This window comes from Euprymna scolopes, chromosome 21, assembly GCF_053919585.1.
Source record: "Euprymna scolopes isolate OS-2025 chromosome 21, ASM5391958v1, whole genome shotgun sequence".
NCBI lineage: Eukaryota > Metazoa > Mollusca > Cephalopoda > Sepiida > Sepiolidae > Euprymna > Euprymna scolopes.
Window position 1 is genome coordinate 27,611,788 of NC_136502.1, and position 18,083 is coordinate 27,629,870.

Below are 18,083 nucleotides of genomic sequence, written 5' to 3' on the forward strand. Positions count from 1 at the left end.
TATATTTTACTAAGGTTAAAATAATTGAATTTTTTCAGAACATCTGTCAACTTTATTTCGCTATAATAATTGTTTTCTTTCATATAAAAATTAGTAAAAAAAAATCAAATCATAAAATGCTTTAAAATTGCCGGTTTGAAGTTCAAATTCATAAAATAAAATAGAAAAAAATGACTGAAAACTAAAACTAAGACAAAATTGAAAGTTAATTTTGTGTTTTACAAAATGAAATATTTTACTTCTACTCATTTGATGACTTTAAAAAATAAATTTAGAATAAAAACTTGAAGTCAAATATAAATCAAATACCAACTTTAGAAAGCAAATAATTATAAAATATTTTAAATATAATATAAATAATTTAACTACATATTGAACTAAAAAATGATGATAAATGCTGTAAAATATTTATTTCCAGTAATGAGAGCATTACATAATAAGTTTTAATATCTTTTTATATTTTCAGATTTATTTCTTCAAAACTGATACAGAATGTTTTGTCTTAAACTTTATTCTGGAGTTCAAATACCAATGATAATTTGTTTGCTGCTTTGCATTGTTCAAAAATGTTTATCCTTTGACTTAACATACAAAGTGGAAGAAAGCAAAAATGCTGGCACTTATGTCGGAAACATCGCTGCTGACACCAACATTTTGAACACAGTCTCAACTCAGAATCGGAATCAAGTGAGGTTTACTCAACTCCAAAAAGGGATGCCAGGTAGTCGTCAACTTTTTCAAGTTTCCAAAAAAACTGGCAAACTCTACACTGCAGAAACTCTTGATGCAGAAGAACTATGTAAATATAATAAAGAATGTTTCCAAATTATGGATGTAGCTGTCCAAAAAGCAGCTTCTACCATCAAAATATTAGAGATCAAAGTAAATATAATTGATATCAATGATCATCAACCTGAATTTCCAAATAAACAAGTTAATATAGAATTTAATGAGGATGTCGTCCCAGGAAAAAAGATTTTGATTCCAAATGCCATTGACAAAGATGTGGGAGAAATTAATTCACAGATTTTCTATGAACTGAAAAAATACAAAGATGAGCCATTCTCATTAGTTGTCTCAAAAAATGTTGATGACACCTCCAAACTAGAAATAAATTTAAAAGAAAAGCTTGACAGAGAAACAAAAGATTCTTACCTGATCCAGGTGGTTGCCAAAGATGGTGGATCTCCTCCAAAGGAAAGCACATTACATGTCCATATTACAATCACAGATGTTAATGATAATGCTCCCATTTTTTCTAACAAAGTCTATAATATTTCCATCAAGAATGAACCAAGTGAAACATTACCAATTCTTGTTTTATCTGCAAAAGATTTGGATTTAGACACAAATGGAAAAGTCAGTTACCATTTTAGTTCCAAAACATCTGAAATGGCCAAATCCCATTTTAGATTAAGTCAAGACGGCAATCTCTTTTTACATCAAAGATTCATTCTTCTCCAAAATCTTGATTATGATTTATACATGGAAGCCAAAGATGGAGGCAATCCTTCATTGAGTTCAATTACAAAAGTTCAAGTACATTTAATCAGTCAAAAGAACAATGCACCAAAAATCGATGTAAACTTTGTTTCATCAACAAAAGAAAACACAGTCGATATTTATGAAAATATTCAAGTGGGAAATTTCATTGCTTATGTGAAAGTTAGTGACATTGATGAAGGAGAAAATGGAGAAGTGAGATGTGATCTTCATCATGAGAAATTTCAGCTTCAGAGTCTGGGGTCAAAGAAATATGAAGTAACTGTAAAACAACAAGTAGACAGAGAGAAAGAAGAGCACCATGATGTTGTGATCAGTTGTCAAGATAAAGGCTCTCCTCCTCTTCATAGTAACAGCAAATTCTCCATTCAAGTGATGGACATCAATGATGTAAGGCCACAATTTACAAAAGACACATTTAAATTCTTCATTGATGAGAATCAAAACTCAAGAATTACTCTTGGCTACATCAATGCCACTGATCCAGACTTGGGAGATGGAGGAAAACTCACATATTCTCTCATCACCAATAACAACAAACACTTCTTACCTTTCAAAATAACCACAAATGGATTACTATCAGCAATTATGTCTCTTGATCATGAGTTTCAACATACTTATCACTTCAAGGTGTTTGTGAAAGACAATGGAACACCATCTCTCAATAACACAGTCAATGTGATTGTTGAGGTCACTGATAAAAATGATAATGCTCCATATTTTACATTTCCCAGTGTTAAACCTTACAATCTACATGTCACATATTACCCTGATGCCAGAAACAAGAACATCACACAGATAAAGGCAGCCGACAGTGATAGTCAAGAGAATGCATTTCTAAAATATCAAATAATCAGAGGCAATGACAAACAGATGTTCACCATCAACCAGTACACTGGTTTCTTAGCTTTCAATAGACAACTCAGCCAACAAAATGCTGGCTCCTATCAGCTTGATATTCTTGTCAAGGATAGTGGTAGGCCAGTTCTATCAGCAACAACTACTCTCATTTTAGCACTCACTATCAGCAACAACACATCAGAAATGTTAAATGTTGTTCAGTTTCACACTGAAGAGAAGGTGCATCTTAATCTCGTCATTATTATTACAGTAATAGCAGTCACAATAGCTGTCTTCATTACAGCTTCATTATCAATCTGCATCATTCGATGTAATGGTCAGTCAAATGTGGCCTATGCCCAAGCACTTGACCCTTCTAAAAGATACATTGGTGAACAAAGACAACTCATACCTTCTCCTTACCAAGTCAACTCTTGGCCCCGACCTGCTCATCTGGTGCAGGCAGACCAAGATTTAGCCAGAAATACTCCTACTCAGATAAGATCACCACAAAGCCATACATCTGAACAGAAACTCCATGGACCATTGAATGTTACATCTCAGGTATGCATTTCAAAGAATGTTTTTACATGTTTTTCTATTTTATTCAGTTTAGTGAATAAATAATTTGTGAAAAATTGTTTTTTTTTTTTTCAGTGTTACTTTTACAATATCTTTCTAATATCTCTTTCTGAATTCAATAGAAAGTTTGTACGCAAAATAACATTGGCTTGGAGTTTACTGCTTCCAATGAGATTAAATGACCATAATGTTTAATAACTTTCTATAATTTCTTAAAATTATTTTAAAGTTCTTTATGCTTAATCAAAGTATAATTACTTATTTGTTAGAAAGCTGGCTCAGACTATTTTTTGTGCTTTTTGAAAGCTTGTATTCTCTTTTGTGTCTGAATTTGACTTTTTTTTTCATGGAAATAGGAATGAAGCCACTTTAAGGAACTTAAAATAAATAAATTTCATTTCAAGGTCAAAACCTAGCCAACAATAAATGTTATATGGATAGATTCGGGCTTAGAAAACAGCACTTCTCCCCTCTTTAGCAGTAAAATCATTAAAAAATGTTAGGACTAAAGAACAACATAAGGAAAGTGTGACCACCAACAATAAACCCAAGGTTCACTTTTCTACTCTCCAGTTCTGAATCCAAATTCACTGACTTTAAAACAAATAATTGTTTTCTGCTCATTTCATTAGCAAAACAATACATTGCTAGTAAACAAACAAAAAATTAAAATAAAATAAAATCTTGATAAAAAAGTCAAAAAAACTTTTTAAAAATATAATATTTAAAATAATCTAATCTATCATAGTATTTTACTTACAACTAAGGGAAGAGAATTATACCTTTCAAATTTCAAATTGATTTTATTGAATGATGAATCAGTTTTATCTTTTTATAATTTATTTCAGATTTATTCTCTACTAACTATTTTTAACTTAATAGAGAATCCCTGTATTTAAGTGACTTCTTGATGGACTGCAGGTTTAATTTCAGTTACAACTTGATTTTCTTGACTTAACTTCTTAATAAACAGAGCTATTCATCCAAAATGTATACCCAATAAAAATAATCTTTTTTCTAATCATCTAATGAATAAAATTCATAAGATAATTAGAAATTCAAATAATTAAAAATTTAATATAGAAAAACAAATTGTTTGAATGATTAGAAATATCAGAGGAAGCAGATGTTATTGTAAGAATTGCAAGTCTTTCTAGCTAGTACATATAATTATAAACATTTAATTATTAATTCATAATATTTTACTCAAACATAGAAATTATAATATAATATTAAAATTAGATAGCAAAGAAAAATAACTTATCTAATATATTTAACTATTAGGAACATTTGAGACCTTAAAACTCATTAATTACATTTCTAAAGAAAAAACTTAGTTTTTAAGATTTCTCATTATAATGGGAATCTATTAGTAAGATAAACTAAAAATTAAATCTACAATGCATTAGATTTTTTTACTAATAGAGTAATAGATTTCTGGAAAAATATTTAAATTAAAAGTAGCACGAATGTAGAATATTTTAAGAATAAACTGGATTAATTCAGAAATAATTAATTTACATGGGATATTTTTTTAATCCATCTGATTAAATATTATGAAATTGTAGATATTAGTGTGTACTGTAGTACCTACAGTAAGTGAAAAGGCTGCAAGGTTTTATCATTTTCATTAGGTGTGCAGCCTTGTAGTTTATATATTAGAACCGGCACTGTGTTTATACAAGTTTTTGTTTAGAGAAAGGGGTATTATTAAAAATTGAAATGGAGTTATTAAAATAAGCGATACTCAAAGATGTATAATAAATACATATACTAAATTAAAGAAATAGAAAAAACATTTTCAAAATTTTTATCATTAAATCTAAATATTGATTGCTTTTTAATTGAAAGGAAGACATTTTGTTTTCATTTTTATATTCTAAGATTCATTTTTTTTTTATTATTTAAATAGATGTATACACAGAATGTCTCAATTCCGCCTGACTATTTTGGTGATTGGAGATCACATCAAGCAGAAATCGGGCATGCTTCAAGAGATGAGGATAATGAAGCATTTTCTAAAGGTAACCAATATCTATTTGAATTTTTCCTTGTTTTTATGTGAGGCAATAATGGTGTGCCTGTGCAGTGACGGAAGGATTATTTCATTAGAACGATGAAAGAATTTAGATTTCAAATAAATAAAGAATCATGTTAAATCATAGATTACTCATAACTTCTGCTCACAGTGAAGTCTTATCCAAGATAAATTTCCATTGGTTAAACTAATATATTAATTGTCCAATTAGAATAGAGGCTTCTTATCCAGAATTCAACCTAATTAATAAAAAAACAATAGTACAGAAAAATCCTTATGATGCATGTGTCTGTCATGGAAGGAAAATATCATATTCCAAAAGTCAAGTGAATTGATCAAGTTGTGTTTTTGTATACAGAAAATTATTTTTATAATTTTTCACGATTTTAATAGTAAATTGTAGCCATTGGAAGGCTTATTTTGATCTCGGTAGTTCGAGTTGTGTCCCCCTTATTTATTAAACATGGTGAATCAAAACATGTTTTACTTTGTCATAAAATTTTATTTTCTTAGTTTATTAAGATTTGAAGACAAAAAAAAAAAAAAACAAATATAAAAAAGAAACAGTTTTAACCTTGGTATAATAGTATGAAGTTTCTACATCAACTCATAGTCTTTTGGGGCATTTCAAGTTCACGTTTTTCTCAATTAAAGAGAATTTATATAAACTGACATTGTAACATACACAGTTTAAAAGATTCTGATTTTAGCTTTTGATAAGGATTGTAATCCAAAGCATTTGTTTAAAATAAATTTACAATTGTTGCAAAACAATGCAATTAGATTAAATGTTTCATTTTGCATTTTTTCTGTTGAAATAATCACAGCGGCCAAGAAGCATATGTCATGTGACTGTAAAATTTTTTCTACATGGTCATACATAACACATCGCCGTTTGAATAATTAAATAAACTCTTTTTGAATACAATATTTTATGTAAAAAATTCTTGAGGATTAAGTTTTGCTGCTATTTTACCTATTATTTATTAGAGAGCGTGAGTTTTCTATAGTAAGTGGGATAACAACTTACTTCAAGGTCATTTGAAAAACTGGTTTTCATGCACAATAGTATTGTTGAATTTGATCTAAGGTGTTGGATCTTAGATCACATGACAATGGAGCAGTTTTCTATTGATTGTTTTAGCCACATGATCATTCATATAAAAATCTCACTTCCTTTTTTTTCATTTTTATTTTTTGACCATCAATGTTATAACATCATCCAGTGCCTCCATTCAGACTAGTTCTGTTGATATGCAGTCAGTCATTACTCTGCCCACATATCTGTTGACATATTTTTTAAATAAAACTCATGGGTAAACCTGCTTTTTATATAGTTCAAGTTTAATGTGAACAGACATCTTGCTGCTCAACTCCCTACATAGTATCCCTGCAACTTATGTCCCTGATAGTAGCCCCTATATCAAAGTGGAACTGTGTTTTATTTGGGGTGAAAATGTAATTTTAAAAAAAATATATATTTTATATATTCACATATCGGAGGCTTTTACATGTATGCATATTTGGTGTATTACTTAAAAGTAGTACACAAATAAATTCTGGTAGATTTTAGTACATTTTTTTAATATCTTTTGCTTATCTGTTAGAATGAACACCTATAATTCTCATAGCATTGCAGGTAATTCTTAGTGGATGAACTTCTGCAGCTATTTATCTGTAACAGTAGATGAACACAATCCACTCACTTCACCAGGCAAGTGATGTGTACCACTTAGAGCAGGGTTGGAACTCATTCGACTGTGGGCTGGATCGTGTTATAATAGCAGGTCACAGGCCAGACAAATGGCATTAATGAAATATTAAGGAAAATTACATATCAGCCTAAATAATAAATAGTCAACCTAAATAATAAATAGTTTCAAACATATACACTATGTATATACACATGTAATGTCATCCATACATATATGAGACATGTAAGTGTAATGCAAGTATGTTTAACTGTCTTTAGATTTCTGCTACCTCGTATGTCAGTCCCACCTTTTAATGTAACCATGTCTCATAACAAATATGTATCCATTATTTGACATTAAAGATAGGCAACACACTCGATCAAACAAGTCTCATGAAAGATAACTGGCAGATAGTCTAATATTTTTAGTGCACTGAGATGGGTAGCCATTCTATAGAAAATTACATAAATTTTATTTGAAGGCTAATGATATAGTGAAATTGAGAAGATCTGCATATTCACATTTAATCACAAGTGTTGAATATACATAAAATTAATCACAAGTGTTGAATATACATAAAATTAACCACAAGTGTTGAATATACATAAAATTAATCACAAGTGTTGAATATACATAAAATTAATCACAAGTATTGAATATACATAAAATTAATCACAAGTGTTGAATATACATAAAATTAATCACAAGTGTTGAATATACATAAAATTAATCACAAGTGTTGAATATATATAAAATTAATCACAAGTGTTGAATATACATAAAATTAATCACACGTGTTGAATATACATAAAATTAATCACAAGTGTTGAATATACATAAAATTAACCACAAGTGTTGAATATACATAAAATTAACCACAAGTGTTGAATATACATAAAATTAACCACAAGTGTTGAATATACATAAAATTAACCACAAGTGTTGAATATACATAAAATTAACCACAAGTGTTGAATATACATAAAATTAACCACAAGTGTTGAATATACATAAAATTAACCACAAGTGTTGAATATACATAAAATTAACCACAAGTGTTGAATATACATAAAATTAACCACAAGTGTTGAATATACATAAAATTAACCACAAGTGTTGAATATACATAAAATTAACCACAAGTGTTGAATATACATAAAATTAACCACAAGTGTTGAATATACATAAAATTAATTTATATTAACAACAAATGAAGTTAAAATATTATTTATTCAAATACATAACAGTGGCATTAAGCTATTACCAACAACCAAATAATTGATAAGAACTTGGTAATTTTTATTAATTGAGAGAGTCTCAGTATTTGGTTTCAAATTTGTTGATGCTAAGAACAAGATATCATCAAAATGGTTATCAGTTAATCTTGTTCTGAAATTGTTCTTAGTTTGCTCCAATTTTGAAAAAGTTGTTCACATTGATATGTATTTTCAAACAAAATTGCCAGCTTTTTTGCATAGATCACTAATCTGAAGTACTTTCCACTTGGAAAAATTTATTTTGTGTAAAAAATCAATTAATGAAATATCTTTGGAATTAAATTTAAATCTTAATAGACTATCACACTGCATTTCTATCAATTCATTACTGTTTCCACCTCCACATCAAATGGTGTAGCAAACAATTTGAAATAATTTTTATGCAGATGAAAGTCAGTAAAAAGTGATAAATTCGTTTTGTAAATCTTGGATTATATTTACAAATAGCTCTGAATCCTGTGGTTTCTTTGCTTGGAATGCTGGGAAATAAGCATATTTCTTTTTATTTCTAAGTTTATGATCTCACAACACAAGCCTTTTTGTTTAAGGCAACTATATGATTATATGTTTCCTTTATAATCTGAGTTTTACTTTAAAGTAGTAAATTTAAATGATTCAAATGAGTCACTATATCCACAATGAATGCTAGAAGATAAAAGATATGGAGTTATTTGGTGAATTATTTGAAGACCCCACAGTCTCTTCTCTCATGAATAAATGAGAGTATAATGCTCCTTCATGGAAATACTAAATTTATTTCTTTTTGAATGAGTAAATACAAAAAGCACTGATTACATTCATTTGTATTTTATTTCAAAATTTAAAACATTCTAATTCTATTCAGTTTATTTGCTGAGTAATTAAGTTTTAAAAAGCATGATATATGGCTGTTCGAGCCAGGCAGTGAGCAAAAAAAAAAAAAAAAAAATATCAGTGAAAGACTCTTGTTTGAGAAGAGGTGGGCTATAAGATAAAAACATGGTCCATTGAAAGATTCCGGCAACTTATATAGAGTATGTGGCAAGGGTAGGTGATGGAGGTCGCTGTTGGAGGAATGAAATAGAAAGCTGACTGAGACAATTTCCCTTTAAAGTTATCTTCACTTAATGTCTGTTACTGGTTTGTTGGTCAAATTGGCTCTCAGTTTTTGTTTTATGCTTTTTTTTTTTTTTTAATCTTTTATGCAAAAATGGAGATGATTGGGTTTTGATCGCATTTTTGTGATCATAGTATTCAAATTTGGTTGAGAGGATCAGAGGAAGATAACAGCAGGACTTTTGTGGAAATCAGAAACCTCATCTCTCATGTTAAAAATAGTCGTTGGTAATCAGGCTTATGGGCCACAGGTTGCTGACTCTTGATTTAGAGGAACCTTTCTAGTCACAGAGTTTATATAAGAGTTTTCCATTTTCTAGACTAGTTGCCCTAATAAGGCTTGAAATTTTAGTTTTCACTTGTTTTTTGTTTATAGTTGTGAGGGGAGAGATTGATTGATGCTTTTTCTCATGGTATTAGTGAAAGTGACTCCAACAGAATAGTGTACTGAATCTACAATTCACATGGTTGCTATTATATCACTTTGCCTTCTTACAATTATGATAATGTAGTATTAAAGGAAAGGGTTTCCGCCCCCGGCATTAAATTAATCATCACCACATAATATTTCAATCTTCCCATCAAAATCTTACCTCAGTTACCATGATAACAAGATCACTCAAGATTTTTGCTATTTAAAAAAATAATTTTTTTTTTAATTCTATAATTTTTTTTTTACATGTATATCAATCTTGTCCTTATTAACCCTAACCCCTTATGTTTCAATGACAATATGACTTGTTTGGGATGAAATAGTTAAAACAAAAAAAAACATGTAGCTGAGCAGTTTTCTTAACTCTGGCCCCTATTTTGTCTGTTAGTCCTCACATTCTATGAGCAATGTTTCTGACAAAGAGGGGAAAATTGCTGTTTTCTGAGTCAGCTATTGCCTTGAGTAGATGATGTGTATAAATTTTTAATCCTGTCATAGTATTCATCAGCATTCAACTGTAAATCTATTCAGCACATTAATGCTTATCCGAATGAAATGTTTTTCAGCTTTGATAAGTGGTCTGGTTAGTAAAAAGAAAATGTTCCTTGTGAAATCAGTTGATGTGGTTTCCAGGTAGTTGGAAAAGCAGGTGACAAATGCTCATGCTTGTATTGAACTCTAAATAAAAACCCCACTTATCATATTCATTTCTTGTAAGAAATATATTTCAGTAATACATTATGAATAGTTAATAGGATGTTACTATCCAATAATTTGGTATATAGTTAAAAAATATTCAAAAGAGATAATTTTTTTAATGTTTAATAATAATTGCCTCCCTTGTAAATATATTTTATGATGATGTGAAAATTGTTAGTTTTTCTGCCTTTTTTTTTTGTTGTTGTTGTTTTTGCTGTAATTGTTTACTTTTTTGTTTTCCAGATTTTAACTCTTCAAATCCCGGTCATGTAGACAAACGTAATATTTCTGCTCCTTTTCCTCAATCAAGGAATCTTATAGAAATTAATAATGAACAGACATCAAATACAAGACCCTTACCTCCAGTGCCACACACATGAAGCAGTCAAACTTTGTACATAAATTCTTCTTTTTCTTTTTATTATTGACAAAAAATGTAAGCATTAACTTCATTAAAAAAAATAACTAAGCTAAATATCTACTTATCTTTGTGTCTGTGTAATTGATATCAAAATAATAATTAACAATTGATTTTGTAAATTACATTCTATTTAACAGCATGAAATAAAACACTTTTATTTTAATAATCATCGTTTTTTAAATCTTGTTTAACAAGTCATAGCTTGGCTTCATACAAAAATGTAATTCAGAATGGATAGAGAGAAGAAAGTAAAGTGTGAAGGAAGAATAACTCTGCTTTTTTATTACATTATGGCAATAAATGTTTAAACAAAAACAATTTAATCAGATCATTTTCTTTTAATCCAAATTAAATTCTGATTATTGTTATTATATATTGATATTATTAATTATTTACATCAATGTTATGAAATTAGATTTGTCTTTCTTGATAAGTTCGTTTGTAAGTAGGGCAGCCATGAAACACTCTCTATGCTTGCTAGGACTACTTGATTCTCTCCCATTTTCTTAATACATATACATACATATACATGTCTTCATTCACACACATCCATATTCGTTGACATACACTCAATCACATATTTCTTTCTCACTCATACCAAAGTTTCCACAAGGCAGATTCTTTATAGAAATTACGAGAGAATTGCAGTCAGTTGGATAATAAAGGTAAGTATTTGCAATTTTATTATCTGCATTTTTACTACATAAGTATTTTCCTCTGCATTTATCATTTTTATGTTTAAATTTTTAGGGATGCGTTTTGTTAACTGAAAATAACGATATGAAATTCTACTCTTTATGATTTATCATTGATACTGGAACGATTTTTTCCTTAAATTATATTAATACTTTTTAAAAAATTTATTAAAAAAAAAGTAAAATCATTCTTGTATTTATTTTTGGTCAGATGAACATTTATATATTTACTCCATGAATGAAATGAATATCTACTTCCTGAGCTTGTCCACCATTTTTATTTTTTGCTCACTATAATTATTTTTATTTTAACAATGCCTGAATAATTGTGTTTGCAGTAATAATGATGATCTCATTTTTGCTCTAAAATATAACAGCATATCCAAAACATTTTTGTTCATTCACAAATTAAGTTATTTTATGAGTTCATTTTTGATGTTATGAACATACATGACATATAACTCATATATAAGATAAGAATATCAATAATAGAATAAAACTGTAAGACATTAATAGCATTCTTTTTTTTTTTTTTTTACTCCTAACACGGTTTTAAATTTCTTTTTTGTCTTATAAGTAATGAATGTCATCAAAGTTGAAATAAGATTTTTATTTTACTTTTTTACTTATGAGTCACAACTCATCAAGGTTAAAAGCCACTTAAGGATAAGGGTTAATTTGATGAATAGATTATCAGTTGAATGATGAAGAATGTTATGAGAGGACTGAAAATGATACATGGAATGTCCAGTTAGATTGCTTATGAGGACGATTTATGAAAAGTATTTGTTAAAAACAGTTATGCCCCTTTTATGTCATTAACATTTGATTTGATTTTTTTATTTTATTAGTTCTGTCTTATATATATATATATATATATATATATATATATATATATATATATATATATATATAATATATATATATATATATATATATATTTGTACTCATCCATGATTCATTGGATTACTATTTGTTATATTATTAAATATTTGAACATTCCAAATATTTATAAAACAATTTAAACAAACAGGCATTTAGTATTATATAAAGCAACAGCAATCAGCAGTTATGGCTGCTGCTGCTGCATTCAAACAAAACAATGATGAAATTCTTGTGATGTGATTATAGACTCTTTCTCTCTCTCTCTTTCTCACCCTTTTCCATCTTCCTCTATCTCTCTCATACTCCTCCCTTTGACCTCTTTCTTCCCCCCTCTGTTGTCCCTCTCAATCTTTCTTTCTCCATTCCATCTCATTTTTCTCCCTGCTCTTTCCCTTTCTTTTTTCTCTTCTTCTGTCCTCTCTCTCTCTCTCTTTCCATTTCTCTTGCCACCCCTCTTTTTCTTTCTCCCTTTCTTTCCTCTATCATTCTCTCCTCTCCTTCTCTCTGTCATCTTCCTTTTTTCTGTTCGTATTTCTCTCTGCTCTCTCCTTTTTTCCTTTCTTACCTTTCTCTTTTTCTTCTCTTTCTACGTTCCTTTCTATCCATTCACTCTTATACCTCTCCTCTCTCCTCATTTAAACATTTACAAAAGTTGACTCGTTCTACTACTTTTAATGATTGGCATGAAATATCAATTAATAAATATTCTCCAAATTACAAAGGGTTTTTAGGGGACATAATATGAGCACCACCTGCATGTAAAACATTTAATATTTCAGATTTGCATTGAATTTGATCCATGATGATTAGACATCAATTAAGCAACATCTCCTGAATTTTATTTTCTTCTTAAAATGCATTAAGCCTTTAATCGTAGACATATTCTAGAATTGAAATCATGTTATAGATTTTGATCAAAATTGGAATAAGAATTCTAGACATAAGTGTTAGTATCTTTATATCTTTGTTTTAATCATTATAACGGGACATAAAAGTCATTCAAAAACTGTTCTGCTCAGGAAATTCATTTTACCTATACTTGATGAAACAGGTATGTAAATATTAGTAATTATTTTTATACATACAGACACTAGTGTTTCATGCTTTAGCAATCAGTGCAGGGAGTGACAATTACTTTTAGTCAGGAGATTTGAACCCAATTATAAAGTTACCTTTGACTCCATTTGCTAGGATGTTATCTCCGGGCGAGCATCGATTGCCACGAGAATTAAAGGAAATTAAATACCTATAAATGCCACATGATGCTATACCTACCCAGCAAATCAAGTCATTTTATTTTTTTTTATTTTTAAACTTATACAGTAAAGGAAATAAAATTTTAGTTTTAAGGTAAACAACTTATCGTCTTCAATTAAAAATAAGTTATTACCTTTGCTGATTTGTATTTTGGGTTATCATTGATACTATTTATAAATAAAATTTGTTGTTTTAATTGTGAACTTAATATCAATTTATTTCAGTAATAATATTTCTTTATCTCATGCAGAATTTTAACTGTTTGAATTTCGTATTCTTCAGCAATGAAAATGAAATACTTTCAAGGATTAATGGATTATTTTACTGGCTGTCATGGATTAAATAGAATTTATTCAAGAATGTTCATTTTGATCTGGCTGATGCAAAGATGTCTGGGTGTAGATATCACTTATGCTGTTAATGAAGGGACAAGCTCTGGCACCTACATCGGAAATATTGCTGCTGATTCTGAAATTGCAAGAAGTCATAATAATATGAATCTAATCACTTATAGCCAATTGCAGCAGAGCAACTCCGAAAGTCCAAACTTATTCCGTGTGGCGAAAAAAACTGGAAAATTGTACACACTGGAAACACTGGATGCTGAGGTCATATGCAAGCGTAACAAAGAGTGCTTCCAAATATTGGATGTGGCCATACAGGAAAGGTCTTCCACAGTGAAAATATTAGAAATCAAAGTAATCATCAAAGATGTGAATGATCATCAACCTGAGTTTCCAAATGAGCAAATCGGCATTGAGTTTGAAGAAAATTATATTCAAGGAACTAAAGTACTGATTCCAAATGCAATTGATAAAGACGTAGGAATTACCAATTCTCAGATTACTTATGAACTCAAGAAATATAAAGATGAACCGTTTTCATTGCTTGTATCCAAAAATGTGGATGGAACGTCTAAGTTAGAGATCATTTTAGAAGAACGACTTGACAGAGAATTAATGGATTCATACGTAATTCAAGTGGTTGCAAAAGATGGAGGTACTCCACCCAAACAAGCCATTTTACATGTTCATGTTTCTGTAAAAGATGTGAATGACATTTCTCCTGTATTTTCTCAAAAAGTATATAATGTTTCCATCAGCAACGAACCAAGTGATACTGTGCCTATTATTGTGGTTATTGCAAAAGACACAGATTCTGGAGAAAATAGTAAAATATCATACACATTCAGTGCTCAGACAAGAGATAATGCTAAGAATATCTTTAGACTGAATAAGAATACGGGAGAATTATTCTTGAATGCAAAGATTAAGTTTGGGCAAGAGCTGGTCCATAATTTATATGTGGAGGCAAAAGATGGAGGCAATCCTCCCCTGAGTTCCATTGCAAAAGTTATAGTAAATATAATTAACCAACAAAATAATGCCCCAATCATTAAAATAAACTTTGCCACAACTTCAAATAAAAACACAGTCGACATTTCTGAGGATATCAACGTTGGAAACTTTATTGCTTATGTGAAAGTTATAGACAATGATGAAGGACAAAATGGAGATGTTACTTGTCATCTTCATCATGATAAATTTCAGCTTCAGAATTTAGGTACAAAGAAATATGAAGTGACACTGAAAAATCCTCTTGACAGAGAGAAAGAAGAGCACCATGATGTTGTGATCAGTTGTCAAGATAAAGGCTCTCCTCCTCTTCATAGTAACAGCAAATTCTCCATTCAAGTGATGGACATCAATGATGTAAGGCCACAATTTACAAAAGACACATTTAAATTCTTCATTGATGAGAATCAAAACTCGAGAATTACTCTTGGCTACATCAATGCCACTGATCCAGACTTGGGAGATGGAGGAAAACTCACATATTCTCTCATCACCAATAACAACAAACACTTCTTACCTTTCAAAATAACCACAAATGGATTACTATCAGCAATTATGTCTCTTGATCATGAGTTTCAACATACTTATCACTTCAAGGTGTTTGTGAAAGACAATGGAACACCATCTCTCAATAACACAGTCAATGTGATTGTTGAGGTCACTGATAAAAATGATAATGCTCCATATTTTACATTTCCCAGTGTTAAACCTTACAATCTACATGTCACATATTACCCTGATGCCAGAAACAAGAACATCACACAGATAAAGGCAGCCGACAGTGATAGTCAAGAGAATGCATTTCTAAAATATCAAATAATCAGAGGCAATGACAAACAGATGTTCACCATCAACCAGTACACTGGTTTCTTAGCTTTCAATAGACAACTCGGCCAACAAAATGCTGGCTCCTATCAGCTTGACATTCTTGTCAAAGATAGTGGTAGGCCAGTTCTATCAGCAACAACTACTCTCTTTTTAACACTCACTATCAGCAACAACACATCAGAAATGTTAAATGTTGTTCAGCTTCACACTGAAGAGAAGGTGCATCTTAATCTCGTCATTATTATTACAGTCATAGCAGTCACAATAGCTGTCTTCATCACAGCTTCATTATCAATCTGCATCATTCGATGTAATGGTCAGTCAAATGTGGCTTATGCTCAAGCACTTGATCCTTCTAAAAGAAATTTTGGTGAACAAAGACAACTCATTGCTCCTTCTTACCAAGTTGACTCTTGGCCTCGATCAGGCCAGCTATTGACAACAGATCAAACCCTGTCTAGGAATGCTCCTGTGAGAAATTTGTGGCAACAGAAACCAGAAGGATCTTCTGATGTTCCATCACAGGTAGATATTATATTTTACATTTTTTTTTTTTTTTGTATTATTGAATGTTACAGTAATTTAAGGATGAGAAGATGATTCTTTTTATTTAGAAAAATGTATTTAAAATTGATCTGTGGCCAAAAGATAAAGAACATCAAGTAACTTGAGAATTACTAGCAAAAATTTAGGTTATAGTCATCTCACATACTTCTTAATTTCTGGTGTAGCATTACTGGAAGAAGTGATAAAGCAAATCAGTTAATTTTTATTTTAATCTTTTTCAATAATGTCATTTTCTTACATTTTATTTCAATAAATCACTTCACAATAGAAATACTGAAGAACAAGAAAAGTGAAGGAACTGATTTGCCTATCACCATTTCCGGTAGTGCTTCACAGAAAATTAGGAAGTACGTTAGTTGACTATAACCAATTTAATATTCAATTTTTATTGTGGTTTGAATTTTTAATTGCTAACATTAAATTGAATGAAACTATTTGATGTTGACTTTTTTCTCAAAAAAATATTGCAGGAAATTTTAAAACTTGGGGAAAAATTTTAAAATCATTTTTCTTGAAATAAAATGATATAAACGTCACTAAAATGACAAAAACAATTGCAATCCTCATCTCAAAATTTCAGGAACAAAGAAAAAGTAACTGTTATAATTTCCATTAATGAGAAGCATAATTGTAATAACTAAAGTGTGAACTTATAGTCAATCATTTTAATCCAAGCAAAATATATGTTGGAAAATGAAACAAGAAATTAGAAAGTATTTTAGCTGACTATAACCAAAATTTTCAAAATTACTAAAAAAATTTGTAATGATCCAAGTATGGCAAATAATTTGTAATAATTTTCACATTATTGGAAAATTCACATTTAGAAAATATTATGTACTCTCTTTTTTTTTCTTTTTTTTTTTTATCTATTTTTTTTCATTGAAAAATGTTGTCCATTGGTCAGAAGTTTGGTAATATGCTACAAATCTGGGATTCCAATGAAATCCACCAAAGTTTGGATCTTTAAATGTCTAAATTCTGAATAGATTTTTCTTAGTAAAACATTTATTTTCAACCAAATGGTCAAATTATTACAAGCATTTATTTATGCTGATCAGTCTTTTAAGGTTATGGATGATCCAAATGACGTATAATTTTTCTCCATCGTTTCTGAACATTAGTCCATTATAGATGTTCTATATCAGCAATGACAATAGTATTATAAGCATACGATACAAAATATAGATTTGAACAAGTGGTACTACTGATACCCATACATGTTTTAGATAGACATTTAAAAAATCATTAAGAAATAATGATGAGTTTGTGTACATGATATAGTCATTGCCGCATTAATATTATTAGACTGGGAATAATGTTCAAGATAGAAAAATGTACAAAATTATAGGTTATTAGGGTCTTCCATAACTAAAAGAAAAATTTGCTGTTCATAAATAGAACGTTTTGTTTATATTTGCCTTCTTTATTATCTCTTTGGCTAAAGTAATTATTCTTGGTTTTTATGTGAACTGGTTGGTTTGTGAACAAGATTATTCCCAAATTACACAATGGATTTCCATAAACTGGTGTGTGTATGTGTGCTCATATATAAAAGGCATTTTGTATGTGTGTGTGTGCACACGCACGTGTGTGTGGAGGAATTAGGTCCCATATGGACTCTAAAACGGCTGGGCCGATTTTTATGAAATTTCACACAAATGCACTTTATGTATCTAAGAGTGTTCTTATATTAGTTTTTTATCGGAATACATCTGATAAGTATCAAAAATCGATAATTGAAAAAAATTCCATTAAAGCAGGAACAGTTTGATTTTGACCAAAGTTAACACTTTTATACAGCCTAATATCACAAGTGCATTTGAGAAGTTTTATCATTGCACAAGTAGAAGGGTCCAGCATATAAAATCAACAGTAGATTCTTTGATAAGACAGGGGCGCATTCAAAATATA

The 18,083-nt window shown here is 29.7% G+C and overlaps 3 protein-coding genes across 3 annotated transcripts in view; all 3 read left to right on the forward strand.

Moving 5' to 3' along the window:
• Positions 1 to 1,104, forward strand: part of LOC145242753 (protein dachsous-like) — a 23,781-nt gene extending 22,677 nt beyond the window's left edge. Inside the window, exon 9 of the mRNA XM_080105894.1 lies at positions 467 to 1,104. The gene's annotated coding sequence lies outside the window, so the exon portion shown is untranslated. The remainder of the gene's footprint in view (positions 1 to 466) is intronic.
• LOC145242754 (protocadherin-19-like) lies at positions 532 to 10,541 on the forward strand. The gene is made up of 4 exons (XM_080105895.1): positions 532 to 2,317; positions 2,411 to 2,907; positions 4,838 to 4,949; positions 10,405 to 10,541. The coding sequence occupies exons 1-4, from the start codon at positions 532 to 534 to the stop codon at positions 10,539 to 10,541; spliced, it is 2,532 nt and encodes an 843-aa protein (XP_079962021.1).
• A 567-nt stretch (positions 10,542 to 11,108) lies between these two features.
• Positions 11,109 to 18,083, forward strand: part of LOC145242755 (protocadherin Fat 4-like) — a 52,947-nt gene continuing 45,972 nt past the window's right edge. Inside the window, exons 1-2 of the mRNA XM_080105896.1 lie at positions 11,109 to 11,247; positions 13,702 to 16,127. Coding sequence (XP_079962022.1) covers positions 13,704 to 16,127 — 2,424 coding nt within the window. The 5' untranslated portion in view covers positions 11,109 to 11,247; positions 13,702 to 13,703. The remainder of the gene's footprint in view (positions 11,248 to 13,701; positions 16,128 to 18,083) is intronic.